The sequence below is a fragment of the Littorina saxatilis genome, linkage group LG1 (assembly GCF_037325665.1).
Source record: "Littorina saxatilis isolate snail1 linkage group LG1, US_GU_Lsax_2.0, whole genome shotgun sequence".
Lineage (NCBI taxonomy): Eukaryota > Metazoa > Mollusca > Gastropoda > Littorinimorpha > Littorinidae > Littorina > Littorina saxatilis.
In genome coordinates, this window is record NC_090245.1 from 52,052,834 (window position 1) to 52,066,599 (window position 13,766).

At 39.9% G+C, this 13,766-nt stretch overlaps 1 protein-coding gene across 2 annotated transcripts in view; it reads right to left on the minus strand.

Annotated features, from left to right (window-relative positions):
• The window catches only part of LOC138973525 (SHC-transforming protein 1-like), a 103,916-nt gene extending 90,202 nt beyond the window's left edge, over positions 1-13,714 (minus strand). For both annotated transcript variants that reach the window (XR_011458054.1, XM_070346243.1), the window contains exons 1-10: positions 13,593-13,714; positions 8,946-9,099; positions 8,352-8,422; positions 6,155-6,215; positions 5,581-5,700; positions 4,703-4,756; positions 3,970-4,148; positions 2,124-2,277; positions 1,192-1,312; positions 627-743 (exon numbers count right to left, since the gene is read on the minus strand). Coding sequence is in view for 1 of the 2 variants with exons in the window: in XM_070346243.1 (XP_070202344.1) it covers positions 627-743; positions 1,192-1,312; positions 2,124-2,277; positions 3,970-4,148; positions 4,703-4,756; positions 5,581-5,700; positions 6,155-6,215; positions 8,352-8,422; positions 8,946-9,098 (1,030 nt within the window). In the remaining variant the exon portion in view is untranslated. The remainder of the gene's footprint in view (positions 1-626; positions 744-1,191; positions 1,313-2,123; positions 2,278-3,969; positions 4,149-4,702; positions 4,757-5,580; positions 5,701-6,154; positions 6,216-8,351; positions 8,423-8,945; positions 9,100-13,592) is intronic.
• Between the last annotated feature and the right edge of the window lie 52 nt (positions 13,715-13,766).

The window sequence follows — 13,766 nt, forward strand, 5'->3', positions numbered from 1 at the left end:
TTGCTTGGCTCTGTCGTCTGTTTGAACTTATAATAATAATAATAATAATAATAACGGGCATTTATAAAGCGCCTTATCAGAAGTTCAAAGCACGTGACAACAATACATGTATACAAAAATCATATAATCACTGTCAGATTCAAACAACACATCATGCACATCTCACATCCCCAGACTCTACACTAAGGAACTATCCGTAATGTTGTTGGAACAAGTGAGTTTTCAAATTGGACTTAAAAGATGAAATGGATGGAGAGTGACGTAATTGAAAGGGGAGTGAATTCCATAACTGAGGTCCATAATACGAAAACGTGCGGAAACCATGAGCCTTGCGTTTAAAGCGACCTTGACGGAGAAGTCGAGCATCATCAGAAGAACGAAGGGTGCGAGAGGGAGTGTAGAGGGAGACCAGTTCAGAAAGATAGGCAGGTGCCGATTCAGAGATGATATTGTAGCAGAAGCAGGCAGCTTTATACCTAATACGTTCAGATACAGGAAGCCAGTGAAGTTCTTGACGAACATGCGGAAGAGCAGGATAAACCCTAGATTTTAGGACAGGGATGCTTTACTTTTCTGACTTGCACTTATTAGGTTCAGAACAAAAAGAGGATAAAGTTTCAACATACCCAGATCAAATGGATCAGATTGAATACCATTAGCTGCATTAGAGTCTCCATTTTCCAAGCCTTTGCGATTGTCGTACACATTTCTACCATCCCTGGGATCATCACCATCTTGTTTTGCTGAAACACAACATGGGTGGTTAAAACCAAAAACCACACGCACTCAAAAACATTCAACGCAGCAAGCAGCACATAGCATTTGAGTTGTGAGCAAAAAGCTTCATTTCTCACCGTTTCTAAATAAGATTAAAACACTGGGACATTATTTTTCATGACAAACCAAATGGTTTTAAAAACAAGTGGCTGTGGAAACGGGTGGGAGTGGGGTTAGATAAGTAAGCAGAAGAAAAAAGTCTCTACGAAGAAAAGGGGAAAGAGAAAATGTAAAAAGAGAACAAGCTGCGTCAAGGATTCTGGTCATCATGGTGAAGACTTCTATATGTGCACACCTACAGGAAATTCACAACCATGTAATCATTCTCAAGTCAAATACTTATTGCACTCATATACTCAGACTTGCCTAACAACTTTGGAAGGAACAGAAAGAAAAAGGCATTTGTGTGCCAACCTTGTCGATTGTCGTACAGCTGTGTGCCTGTGGCCCCACTGAAATCGATGAGAGGTTGGTCTTTTGCTTCAGAGTATACATTGTCTCCCTCTCCATCTTTCACCGACGTGTACGTACCCATCTGCACAGCAAAAGTAAACAATAAAAGCGTTGCTGAATGTACTAATTCACTTTTTCTGATCTGTGCATCAAGACTCACTTTTCAATGAGGAATCAATGACGAATATTTATATCATATCATACCTGTTCCCATGTGAACACAAAGCCGCACTAAACATAAGCATAGTTTGTTGTGTAGTCCTTAGGCCAAACAACAACAAAAAGTCTGTTTACGGCATCCCGACCGACCCTATTTTTCGCGCGACCATAGACTTTTTTTTTGGCATTTGGGAAAGAAGAAAAAAATTTTTTTTTTTTAAATGTAAAAAAAGTTTTTGTTTTTTGGCAAAATAACTTAAAAATATGGTTTTTGGGGGAGGAAAAAAAAAAGAAAGAAAAAAAAATCCCAACCTACCGACCCTATTTTTGTTGCCTATGTTACCGTAAACAGACTATTTTTTGTTGTTGGCCTTAGTGACTTTGTTGTAAATATGTTCTACTCAACATTTACAGAATACAATGATTTCTTAAAGCGACAGAAAGTCAGTCAGGCTATTCTCGATAATCTATTGGTTTATCCTGTTTTTCTCCTTTGCAGTTTTGACACAGAAGAATTAACAAAAAAAATTATTCATTCATTCCTCCCTCTGCCAGTCAAACTGAAAACTCACAGCCATGAATAAAGAAAGGTTTAAAGTCCTGCAGGCTACATACCTATCAAGGACTAGTTATAGATATTTGATACAGGAAGGGGAAGGTAAGGCCCCTGGATAGTGGAAGGGAGGTGACAGGGCGGGGAGTTTGCTGCAACAACAAACAAACAAAAAACTCACGGACACATTGCAGGGAGACTTGTATTCAGGTACAGGGGGGATAGGAGGGGCGGCACCCTCTGGCCCTGGGGACGGGGGACAGGCCCCTGGCCGGTCGTTGTAATACTCTTCCTCCTCTCCCCACTTCTCCGCCTCGAATGCTGGGTTCTCTCGCCTATGGAACACCAAAATTCACATACAGTTGGTCAAGTTTCTCTAAATAAACTGCCTCGAATGTTGGGTTCTCTCGCCTATGGAACACCAAAATTCACATACAGTTGGTCAAGTTTCTCTAAATAAACTGCCTCGAATGTTGGGTTCTCTCGCCTATGGAACACCAAAATTCACATACAGTTGGTCAAGTTTCTCTAAATAAACTGCCTCGAATGTTGGGTTCTCTCGCCTATGGAACACCAAAATTCACATACAGTTGGTCAAGTTTCTCTAAATAAACTGCCTCGAATGTTGGGTTCTCTTGCCTGTGGAACCCCAATGTTCACTCACAGTTTTCTTGCAAATAAACAAGGATTTTGTCAGTTGCAAAAAGACGTTGAAGGTTTTTAGGAGGTGTTACTCATCCTGACCAGGATAAACAAAATTCCCAGGCAGAAAGTTATCCGAACAAGTTATTGGAATATATTTGGGGTTTTTTGTTTGCTTTTTAAAGGCTTTATTCATCATCTCCCACAGGGTCATCATGTAAATTGTAATACAGTTACTTTTATTTTTAGAATACTTTCTTTCAGTTAATGTCAACCATATCACGGAAAAAACCCTGATTGCTTGTGCTGAGGTTGAAACTTCCTGAGGTAAAAACTTAATTGATCACTCCTGGTCAATCTTCATGAGTAAAATTGTTCAGTGTCATTATTGCTGGCAAATAAGGTTTTGTGTGCGCTGGAAATAATAAGAAATTCCTCCGAGGTAGGAAAAACACCCCCGTCCTTAGCACGAACATGATTCAGGGGCCATAATGCCATTCCTGATCATATCATGTCGAGTCCCATACTTGTCGACGACGCCCCAGGTACCACATCACAAACAGAACTGTGCAATACACAGGTGTTTTCTACAGACACACTCAAACACACACACACACAGAGAAGCCGTATATATATATCTATATCTATTGTATAAATATATAGAGATAGATGAGAGTGTATTTTTCGCATGGATTGATTCGACCTTTGCACTTTTACAGTGAGGATAATTTACGGGTCCAATTTACGTTCTGGACACTGCGGTGACCTTCTAAAAATAGTAACAGAACGCCGGGAATATTCGAAGATGCCCCCTCATACCATAGTCCACCAATAACTCCCTAACCGTGTGTTTGACTGGTCCCAATTTTTGTAAGGACCGTCTCAGGAATGTATAGAACCTGTTCACCAAGTTTGGTGACGATCGGTCCGTTCATTCTTGAGATCTACTTGCGAACACAAACAAACACACAAACAAACAAACAAACACACAAACAAACAAACAAACAAACACATCGACCGAAACCTATACACACCCCTATACCGGGGGTGTAATAAGAAAGAAAAAGGCCATGGTGCATACAGGTAACCTGTGCATGTATAACATACACTGAACTCTGTAAGTGTGTGTGTGTATCTGTGCATGCAGGTGTACGCATCCATGCACATGGCTGTGTTCAAAAGGTACAGTGGAACTCGACTTTTAAGATCCCCCCAATTTAAGACTCCCTCCCTTTTAAGACCGTTTTTTTTAGACTTTCTATTCATAACCTCTGTAAATTTACCCCCATTTTAAGACTCCCTCCTTCTTAAGACCTGACTTTCTCTGATTTTTGGAGGTCTTAAAACGGGGGTTCCACTGAAGTAAAATTCATCAGTAGTCTGACCTGTCTTCCAGCTGCACGGTTTTGGGTTGTTTCTGTAAATACTGTTTGAAGCGCAGCTCAAAGGCCTGGCCCACCGTTGTGACCACATCCTCTGCCAGCCCCCCTCCACACTCCAACACATGGCACGCTCGACCCAGGGCTGGATCCTTGGCTACGTAGGACACAAAGTCCAGTGTCTCCTGTGAGATAAGATCAGATAAGATAAGTGGGTGTTTTTTTGTTTAGAGTAGTGGAGAAGGCATACAAAAGTTCTTCTCTACATCCTGTCAGGTAAAATCAGATAAATGTTTATTTTGAGAGTTAGGAGAAAGCATACAAACATTGTTTTGACATAGACTGGGAATCGAGACGAGGGTAGTGGTGTATGTGTGTGTGTCTGTGTAGAACGATTCCCAGAAAACTACTCGACAGATCTTCATGAAACTTTTTTTACATCCAGCCCTTGCCTGATGAGGGACTACTCTACATTACAGATATATACACTAATAAACAGGGGAAAAAACACAAACGCACAGAAACAGAGCATATTTTAAGGGCACCACTTCAACTTCAAGCAAGATATTTCCTATTTGGAACGGCTAATGTGGTCACCGTCATGTTGGGAAAATGTGGTGCAGACATTGCCCAAAACCTTGCTAGTAGAACTGTCTGTATGAGTCAAACAACTTAAATACACAATGTTCTCTTTTGTGTGCAAGCACTAAGAATTTTAATTCGTTAAAGGTGAACTTACAGCATCTCCACCGGAGGCAAAGGAGACAACGTGCATGGGATGATCAGCAATAATCTGCAATGAAAAGATACCACAGTTATTATGGTCAATAATATTTATCTGTCATCATTTTCACAAGTTTTCAATGTCATTCATAGCTAGCTCGGTTAAAAAATAAAAAAAAATCCTCCACTCCCTGGCTGGTGATACTTTACACAACACAAGTGTAAAGCGGTTGATGTCTGTATAATGTAAACATCCTTCTTTTACATCTTCTTTTTCTTCTTCAGTGTTCACGGGCTAAAACTCCCACGTACACTCTTATGTTTTGCATGAGTGGTTTTTTTTCCCGTGTACAATGTATGACCATTTTTACCCCACCATTTAGGCAGCTATACATCGTTTTCGAGGATTGATACTTGGTATTTTTCGTGTTTCTTGAACCACTAAACTCTGACATGGATTACATGATCTTTTCCGAGCACACTTGGTCTTGTGCTTGGGTGTACTCACGAAGGGGAATAAGGCATTAGCAGGTCTGCACATAAGTTGATCTGGGAGATCGGAAAAATCTCTACCCTTAACCCACCAGGCACGGACGGGATTCCAACCCACGACCTCCCGCTTGGAAGGCCGGCGTCTTATCCACTAGGCCACTGCGCCCGTCGCTTCTTATACTGGTCATACTCATAGCAAGGCCTTGTATCCATCTTGACAGCACTGAAGCTGATTTTCACCAGTCCTTAGCCCCCACCATCCCTATGCACAAAACACACACACATACATCAAGGCTGTTTTGTCTATGCTGGTTCATTCCCTTGGGTAACTAGCCTGGTTGACAGATGTCTAAAAATGTCAAAGGTACAACCCTGCATACTGTGATACACACACAGACTGACCTCTCCAGTTTCCATCACCATGAGATTGATGCTGTCGGTGGTGATAGTCAGGTTGACATTGGCACCGGCATATTGCATGTGGGGATTGTCCCCCAACATTCGTGACACTCGCTTGTCAACCTGTTAAGGTACAGAAGAACATTCATTTAAAAACAAAACAGATCCCAATTTACATGCTTACATTATACTCGCTCAACTGTTTTGACCCCATTAATCTTGCAAGGACTTTACCATAATCTTATCCACCTTGCACTCTGACCAAAAAATGAGAACAGAACCGTTACCATAAAATTATGTGTACATATACATGATTGCAGAAATATTAAAATCCCTACAACTGATGAGTTGTAATGAGAATGACTCCATGAGATAACATACTGACACACTTATCGTAGTTGTTATTGTTTTGTTGCTCCAAGCCCAAACCTACTCATGTATTTACTTATAAATACATGTACATGTACCACCAATGTTTTACACACACAAAATAAAAAAACATTCATAAATTCAATTTAAGTAGGTAAAGACATTTCAGTATAACAGCCTCACTTTTTCCAGTAAATAGTAATCTCACCTTTCGCTTCTTGGTGACAGTTTTGAGTCCAGCTGCCTCTGCTACCCTGTTGATAGCCTCTCTGTAACCAAACAAGCACTGCAACTGTCAATCACATACAGTGGAACCCTCCTTTTAAGACCCCCCAATTTAAGACTTCCTCTTTTTTAAGACCTTGTTTTCTCAGACTTTCTGTTCATAACCTCTGTACATTTACCCCCATTTGAACACTCCCTCCTTTTTGGCTCACGTAAGTGTAGCCTATGCGATGCTAACTTTTGTCTGTCTGTGCGTGCGTGCGTGTGTGCGTGTGTGATAGAAACTTTAACATTTGACTGAACACCTAAATACTAATTTTACCGGGTTATTATCCAAGCAACAGTTTCAAAGTATTGAAGGAATGATCAACATTTCGTCGGCACGTATGTAGATAAAGTGTGTATCCAAAGAAAACGGGTGGTGGTGGGTTTTGGGGGGATAAAAACAGGTGACTGATTTGTGTTGTGTGTGGTATGTAGACCAGGTCAGGGGTCAAGGTTAGGTCAGATCGCGTGAAGGATTGTGGTATAGATTCACTTCTCAGTTCTAACCGAGCTGCATTCGCCGATTCGGGGAAGACGATTTCACATTGTTCGGTTTCGTAGCGGCTCCAGAAAAAAAAGATAAAGAAGATACCAAAGGAGATTTCCTACAGGTTGATCTGCGCAGCGTGTTTTCAGTGTCTGCGCGAGGAAGCGCTGTCGAAAGGGCAGTGTCGATCTCAGTGGCAGTCGTGTCCCCGTAACTCGTAAGTAGGCTACAGACAGACAGATCTAGATCTAGCATCCCCCACTCTTGCACCGTGTCTATGCTTACTGTGTGTGTGTATGTGTGACGGAGTGATTTAGTTTGTGTTACTGTTTGTCGATTTTTTACGGGAACCTTGAAGGCTTCGCCTCTTGTTAAGACCTTGTTTTCTCAGACTTTCTGTTCATAACCTCTGTACATTTACCCCCAATTTAAGACTTCCTCCTTTTTAAGACCTTGTTTTCTCAGACTTTCTCTTCATAACCTCTGTACATTTACCCCCATTTTAACACTCCCTCCTTTTACAGAGCTGATTTTATCAGATTTGTTAAGGTCTTACAAGGGGGGTTCCACTGTATCCACAGTGGCTACCACATGCTTCTCTAGTCACTCTTACTACTAATAAAAGTAAATATTTAATAAAAGGTAGTGATACTCACACACATATTGTTGCTTTTAAGAACAATGCACTTGTGAAGCCTACATATTTCAAATCATAAGGTACAGCTAATGTGGTTCTACCCTGTTACCATGCATTGACAGGGTGGGGGCTTTTCTGTGTGTGTGTGTGTGTGTGTGTGTGTGTGTGTGTGTGTGTGTGTGTGTGTGTGTGTGTGCATGTGTACATGCGTGCATGCGTGTGTGTGTAGGTCCGTGTGTGTGTAGGTCCGTGTGTGTGTCTATCTGTCTGTCTCTCAGTGTGCGAGTTTCCCATTTGTCTAATATTTTCAAACTTGTATAGTTGTTAATTAATCACAATAGATCTTTGTCTTCTCAAAACCATCTCAGTCAAGAATGTTAAAATGCTAGCTGACTCCTCGCCTAGTCATCATTACTTGGAAGGGTGTGACAGTTAATTACTACCTGTTAACATCCATCTTAACAAAAGGTGATGAATGAAAATGAACATGAGTGCATCCTCTAGGGTTACACCTTTTGTTGTGTCACTCTACAGTTAGGCTGTTTCTTTCCTTGCATAATGTGTGCATTTCAATAGATGAACAAACTGCAGTACTTGCATTTGAACACAGAGACACAGATACTGAGACAGATAAGCAGACAGACAGACAGATACACACACAGCAGATGCTTAATAATACCATTGATAAAAGATATGGATAGGTACAGTGGTACCTGTGATGAAAGGACACCCTTGGGACCAGCCAAAAGTGTCCCTACATTGCAGGTGTCCTTTCATGACAGGTATACTTTGGTAGAGATAATATAAAAAGGGACAAGAGAAGGTGTCCTTTTAAGGGAGGTGTCCTCTCAGGGGAGGGTCCACGCATCACGGGTACTGCTGTATGCACACAATGACACATACAGAGTGTCTGACAGCAGTACACCACTCACATAAAACCAGGAAGTAAGATTGTTCAAGATTGCATATAATGTAGGTGAGTACAGTTAAGTACACTTAGTGGTGATTTACCTTGCCACTTGAGTCCTTGTGTCAAAATCCAAACTCTTCATGGACTCCTTCACTTCTATGTTTCCAATGTACTGCACAGGGCAATGCATAACATTGGTTACTTATAAACCATAGAAAGACAGTTTGAGAAACACACTAAACATTGTGCACTTATTATATATAATATCAGCCACATGGACACAGAGAGTGAGAGACACACATGTTCAACTTCAACAAAACGGAGTCCTTCAGTTCAGAATTGAAGGAAAAGCTAAATAAATGAACATTTCAGGAACTTTTCCACAGAATGCAAGAATTGTATGCTGCTGATGTGCCCCATACATAACACTATAAACTGTACAGTGAAACCCCCCTTTTAATACTTTCACCCTTTTCTTAAGACCCTCCTTTCTCAGAATGTTATTCTGTTCTGCTTCAGAACCTCTGTTAATTTACCTCTCTAAGATTTTTGAAGGTCGTAAAAGCTGAAAGCCTTCAGAAGGTTAAACTTGAACTAGTGACAGGAGACCTGTGAACAATGCATTTGTTAATGTTATCCCTTCTTCATAAGGAAAAGGTCTGCAAAAGAGACAAGGCTAGTACACATGTACTCACCCGCACACCATAACAAATGCCAGCATCAGGGTTAAGCTGCTGATCCGGGTGTATCCACCCTACTTCAGGTTTGTTGAGGAAGCTGCCGTTTCGCGACCACTCCGGTGCCTGCCCTGCCTTCTTTTTCTTGAACCGGTCCATTACCCCTGCCATTCTGTCATGAAAAGTAGGCACACACATGTTACTGTCCTCATAAATTGTCATCTCTCCCCTCGTCTTTTTCTTGCGATACATGTTGACGAGTTATGACTGAGAGTTCTGAAAAATCTTGTGGCAATCAGCTGATGATACCAAACTGAGTTGAGAAGAAAACCCGACCGACCCTAGTTTTTTCGCGCGACCCTAGACTTTTTTTTGGCATTTGGGAAAAAAAAAAAATCCCGACCTACCGACCCTATTTTTTTGGCCTATGTTACCGTAAACAGACCTTTTTTTTTTGGGCCTTAGTTAGTTCGTTGACGGTCTTCTTAAGCTGGTAGACGTGTGTACATTCACAATTTAAGCAGCTAGGTTAGTCTTGTTTAACCAGTTGTGTATTGATTACACTTCATGAGAATGAGACACACAGAAAAACCTGCAGGTACTTATCACCGGATATGATAACTGCTTATCTAATCATGCAAACGTGTATGGTGAGACATCGCCTTGAAAATTAAATTGACTCCTTTCCAAGAAATCCTAATGACCTCTTTGTAATTTAAACTGGCCTGTAAGTGTGTAGAGGTTGTAAGAGAGTTTGATTATGACTGATAGTGATAAGTAAAACCATATCAATTATCATACTAACAAAAACAACCGCCGCTGCAAAATCCTAAATTTTGTGTTCCCTTGCCTTCATTCTTTACTAAAAAAAAGCTAACCTTTTTGATTCCAGTTCCTGCAGCTGAATTGTAGAGAGTTTGATTAGGCCAAAACAAAAAAATAGGTGTGGTTAAGGTAACATAGCCACAAAAAAAATAGGGTAGGAAGGTAGGCAATCACTTTTTTTTTTAAACTTTTTTTTCTAATGTGTACAAATTAAACCTACTTGACAGGGAAATAAGTGTGCGACTCGAGCGCTTTCGCTTTCATTGCGTTTTCTGCACTCGGTTTTTTTTTGACAAATGTAAAAAAAAGTTATAGGGTCGGCCCCTAAAAATAGGGTAGGTCGGGTTACCGTAACCACACCTATTTTTTTTTTTAGGCCTTATGACTGATAAATAAAACCATATCAATTAATGATTATCATACTAACAAAAACAACCGCCGCTGCAAAATCCTAAATGTTGACTGTTCCCTTGCCTTCACTCTTCTTTAACAAAAACTAACCTTTTTGATTCCAGTTCCTGCAGCTGATTTGCTTTGTTGTAAATAATGTGTTCTTCCCTTTTAGGGACACTTGATGGAATAGAACCTGTTTTGACAGACTTTCCCTCAGTCACAGAATGTTCAGCAGTTTTTGACACCAGAGGTGAATTTTTTCTTCTGGGCACTTTTGGTTTTTGGACAGGTTCACTTGACCGCAATGTTTTTGCAGCATGACTATTATGGTTAGTGGCTGACAATGACTTTTCTCTACTTTTCCTGTAAGATGTAGGATCCACAGAAGCACCAACTTCTGACGCACACTGCTCACCCGTTTCAACTGACTTTAAAGGAATTTCAAGTTCTTTGTTGACTCCTTGTGCTGATTTTGTTTTTTCCTTTGATTCATCCTTTTCCTTCTGTATCAACATGTCCGTGCTATTTACGTCAAAAAGTTTTTCTTGTTTATGAGCGTCGTTAGGTACAGGATTAACAAATTGAATCTTGTGTTCCAGGAGCTTCCGAAGCTGGGCCACGTTAACATTTGCTTTGACACCTGCACCTGATTGTATGGCAGCAATCAATTTTGTGATCTGCCCCTCCTCTATTGCAGCTGCCAAATCCTGGATTTTCTCTTCTGATGACATTGTTGAATGAGCAGTTTGAAGCCCGGATCACATTCACTTTTCCAGATTTAGTTTTAAAAGTCGGATCATGCACAATTTCCTCTGTGTCGGTTTCAATTTCATCTCCAGTTTTACATAAAAAAAGACAACATTACACTTTGTGTCTATCTGTTGTGCATTCCCAGGTAGTTTTAAGCAGTCTTTTATTAATACTAATTAATACACATTTCCAAAGTAAGACATCAGCCTTCAATGCTCAAGTTCTCTCCTTGTAGGATCACTTATGGGTGCTCTTTTCTAACAACGACGCAACAAACTCAACCTGTAAAATGTTTAAAACTTCCACCGAAACAAACACAGCAGGTAAAATTTCTTGTCAAAAGTTAATTAAATTAATTACAGTAAACGTTTCTGTAGTCATTAATTTTTGTTGAATATTCCTCAGGGAGTAACAGACTAACACGCCAAACTTCAAGTTATAAAAAATAGCTAATGCAGATGTCTCATAGTCATACATAACAATGGTAATATCCTGTATTAATTTGCGCATGAACCTCATCAAACACAGAACATTTCAACAGTGCAGAACTAGCTGAAGTAATGACATTCTCTCAAATACAAAGTGTTTGTAAAAAAACATTCCAACCGACATCAGAAACACAGTGACTAAATGTAAAGATGACATAGGCAGCATACTTTCAGTGGCAACACAGCATGAGGTGTGAAGCAAAGAGGAAAAGCACTGTAAGGCTGCAACTGTCATGGTAGCCTCCACAAAGTGCACACACACATGTATACATAGCAAGCTTTAAAAAAAAAAAAGTATCTGTCAGCTGCTGTACATGTCCCCTTTGGTTAGATGTGATGTACACAGTACAGCAATGAACCTTTTGTACAAAGACCTACTTATACGGAACTGAAAGAGGGGAAAATGCAAGGACATGTAAACGTCAAGATTGACAGCAGTGTGCCCTTTCATACCTAAATCAATAAATGTTGGAAAACGAGAAAACCAGACTATAATCTTTCAATGAAAGCGCATTAATAGTAATACTAATATCGACAACACAGTGTCAGTGATTGAGTTACTTCTAGAGACAGTTTTAAAGAAACGTGACACCAAAATTTGCATGACAATAACACTAAAAGAACAACTTTTCACTGCAAAAGCAATTACAAGCACTCTGGACTGAGAACGAACATTTATTCTCATATGTTTCTGAGACACTGCATGACAATCAATATTGCAACAGTAACCTTAACCATCAAATCACCAGACATACACAATCAACCTCCACTAATTTCTAAAGCGAGTAAAGGATAAAAATTTGATGAGAATTCAAAATCAGTTGATCCATTCCTGGTGCAAACACCTGTCCAGCAGGACAAGCAAAATAAAAAAGACAAAAAAACGGTTGGCGACTGCGGGATCAAATCTGGAACCATCCAACCAACCCAAGGCCAGCAGCACTAACCAGTACACCACAGAGGTTCTGTCTCATCAGGTGGAAACAAAGAAGGTTTATAACATTTATATTAAGTTTATTTTTAGAGCTGGGACTCTTCTTTTCTGCTGGTCACAGATATGGCGAATCAGAGGTTAAAAAATAAAACATCTTTAAGTTTAACAGTGTAACTTGTTTAATCTTACCCAAATTTGGTTATTTATATATATCCGTTATGGTCAGTTCCGGTAATTGCTTTCTTAGCAAAATAGCAATGTTTGCCTCAAAACATTTTAAAATGTTGTTTGGTGCTGTTGAATATTTGAAATTGAACTCTGCTGCAAATAAACCAGTTTTAGTTGAAGATTAACTTCTGGTATAAAGCAGCTTCGCCATTCCCGTTTTTGGTCGACATATTTGCGTGACACACTTGTGTACATGTACTTAATTAAATTTACATAAAAATCTAAATGAAACATTCTTTTTTTTTAGTGCAGTGCTTACACTGTAACTTGGATGCTATTGAAGTCAAGCGTTACTCATCTAGTGTGAAATTGTAAACAAATTTAAAGAAAATGTGGTTAAAATTAAGCTACCCCTCCTCTGTGACCAGCAATAAGGAAGGACCTATAGCTACTTCAAGTATTTGTGATTGACAGACCACGATCCTGGGGCCTCTTTAAACGATTAATTTGTTGGTTCCTGAGCCACTCTGTACATCAACAACCTGGCTGATTAGTGCTTTCTGCAATTAATGGGAGTATATATTTTATTTTATTGTTGCTGTTGTTCGAATGGTTTTTGTTTGCTATAGCCTATTGTTTTCGGTATTGCAGTTTGTGTGTTGTTTTTCTTCCAAATCATGAACTGAGTGTTTTTGTTTTAATGGGAGGGGGGTGGGGGGGGGGGGGGGGGGTCAGACTTAATTTCATACAAATTTGATGACACTTGATGTGTACCTGTATGACATGAGTCAAGGACCGTTCTTCAATTACAAGTGCAAGATTCACACAAAACTCGTGTCGTTTACTCAAAAGGTGCAAATGGTGGGTGGGTGGGTTTTTTTCAAAACCAGAACTGTGTATCATCATGCTTACTTTCTCAGAAAAGGAATGCGTGCGGCTTGAAGTCGTGACTATGAGTATGACTATGACTAGAGTATGTGCTATCTTTAGAATGTCGTGACACTGACAGTGACAACTTCAAAGAAATCGATTGAGTAAAACTTATCTTAAAGTTAAATCCAATGTATCGAAAATACACTAGAGAAGTCACAAGATGTGTCTAGTTACCTGTTCGATATCAGATCATGATCTGGCGAGAAAAACAGCCGTTGAAGGTTTGTGTTTACAAAGTCTCACTCCACCGAGTAATCCATGCCAAAATCAGGAAGTAAGCAGCTGAGCGGAAGTGACAAAAGGGGTTACCGTTCTTTGATCTCAGGTCAAAAAAAGTTCATGCAACAA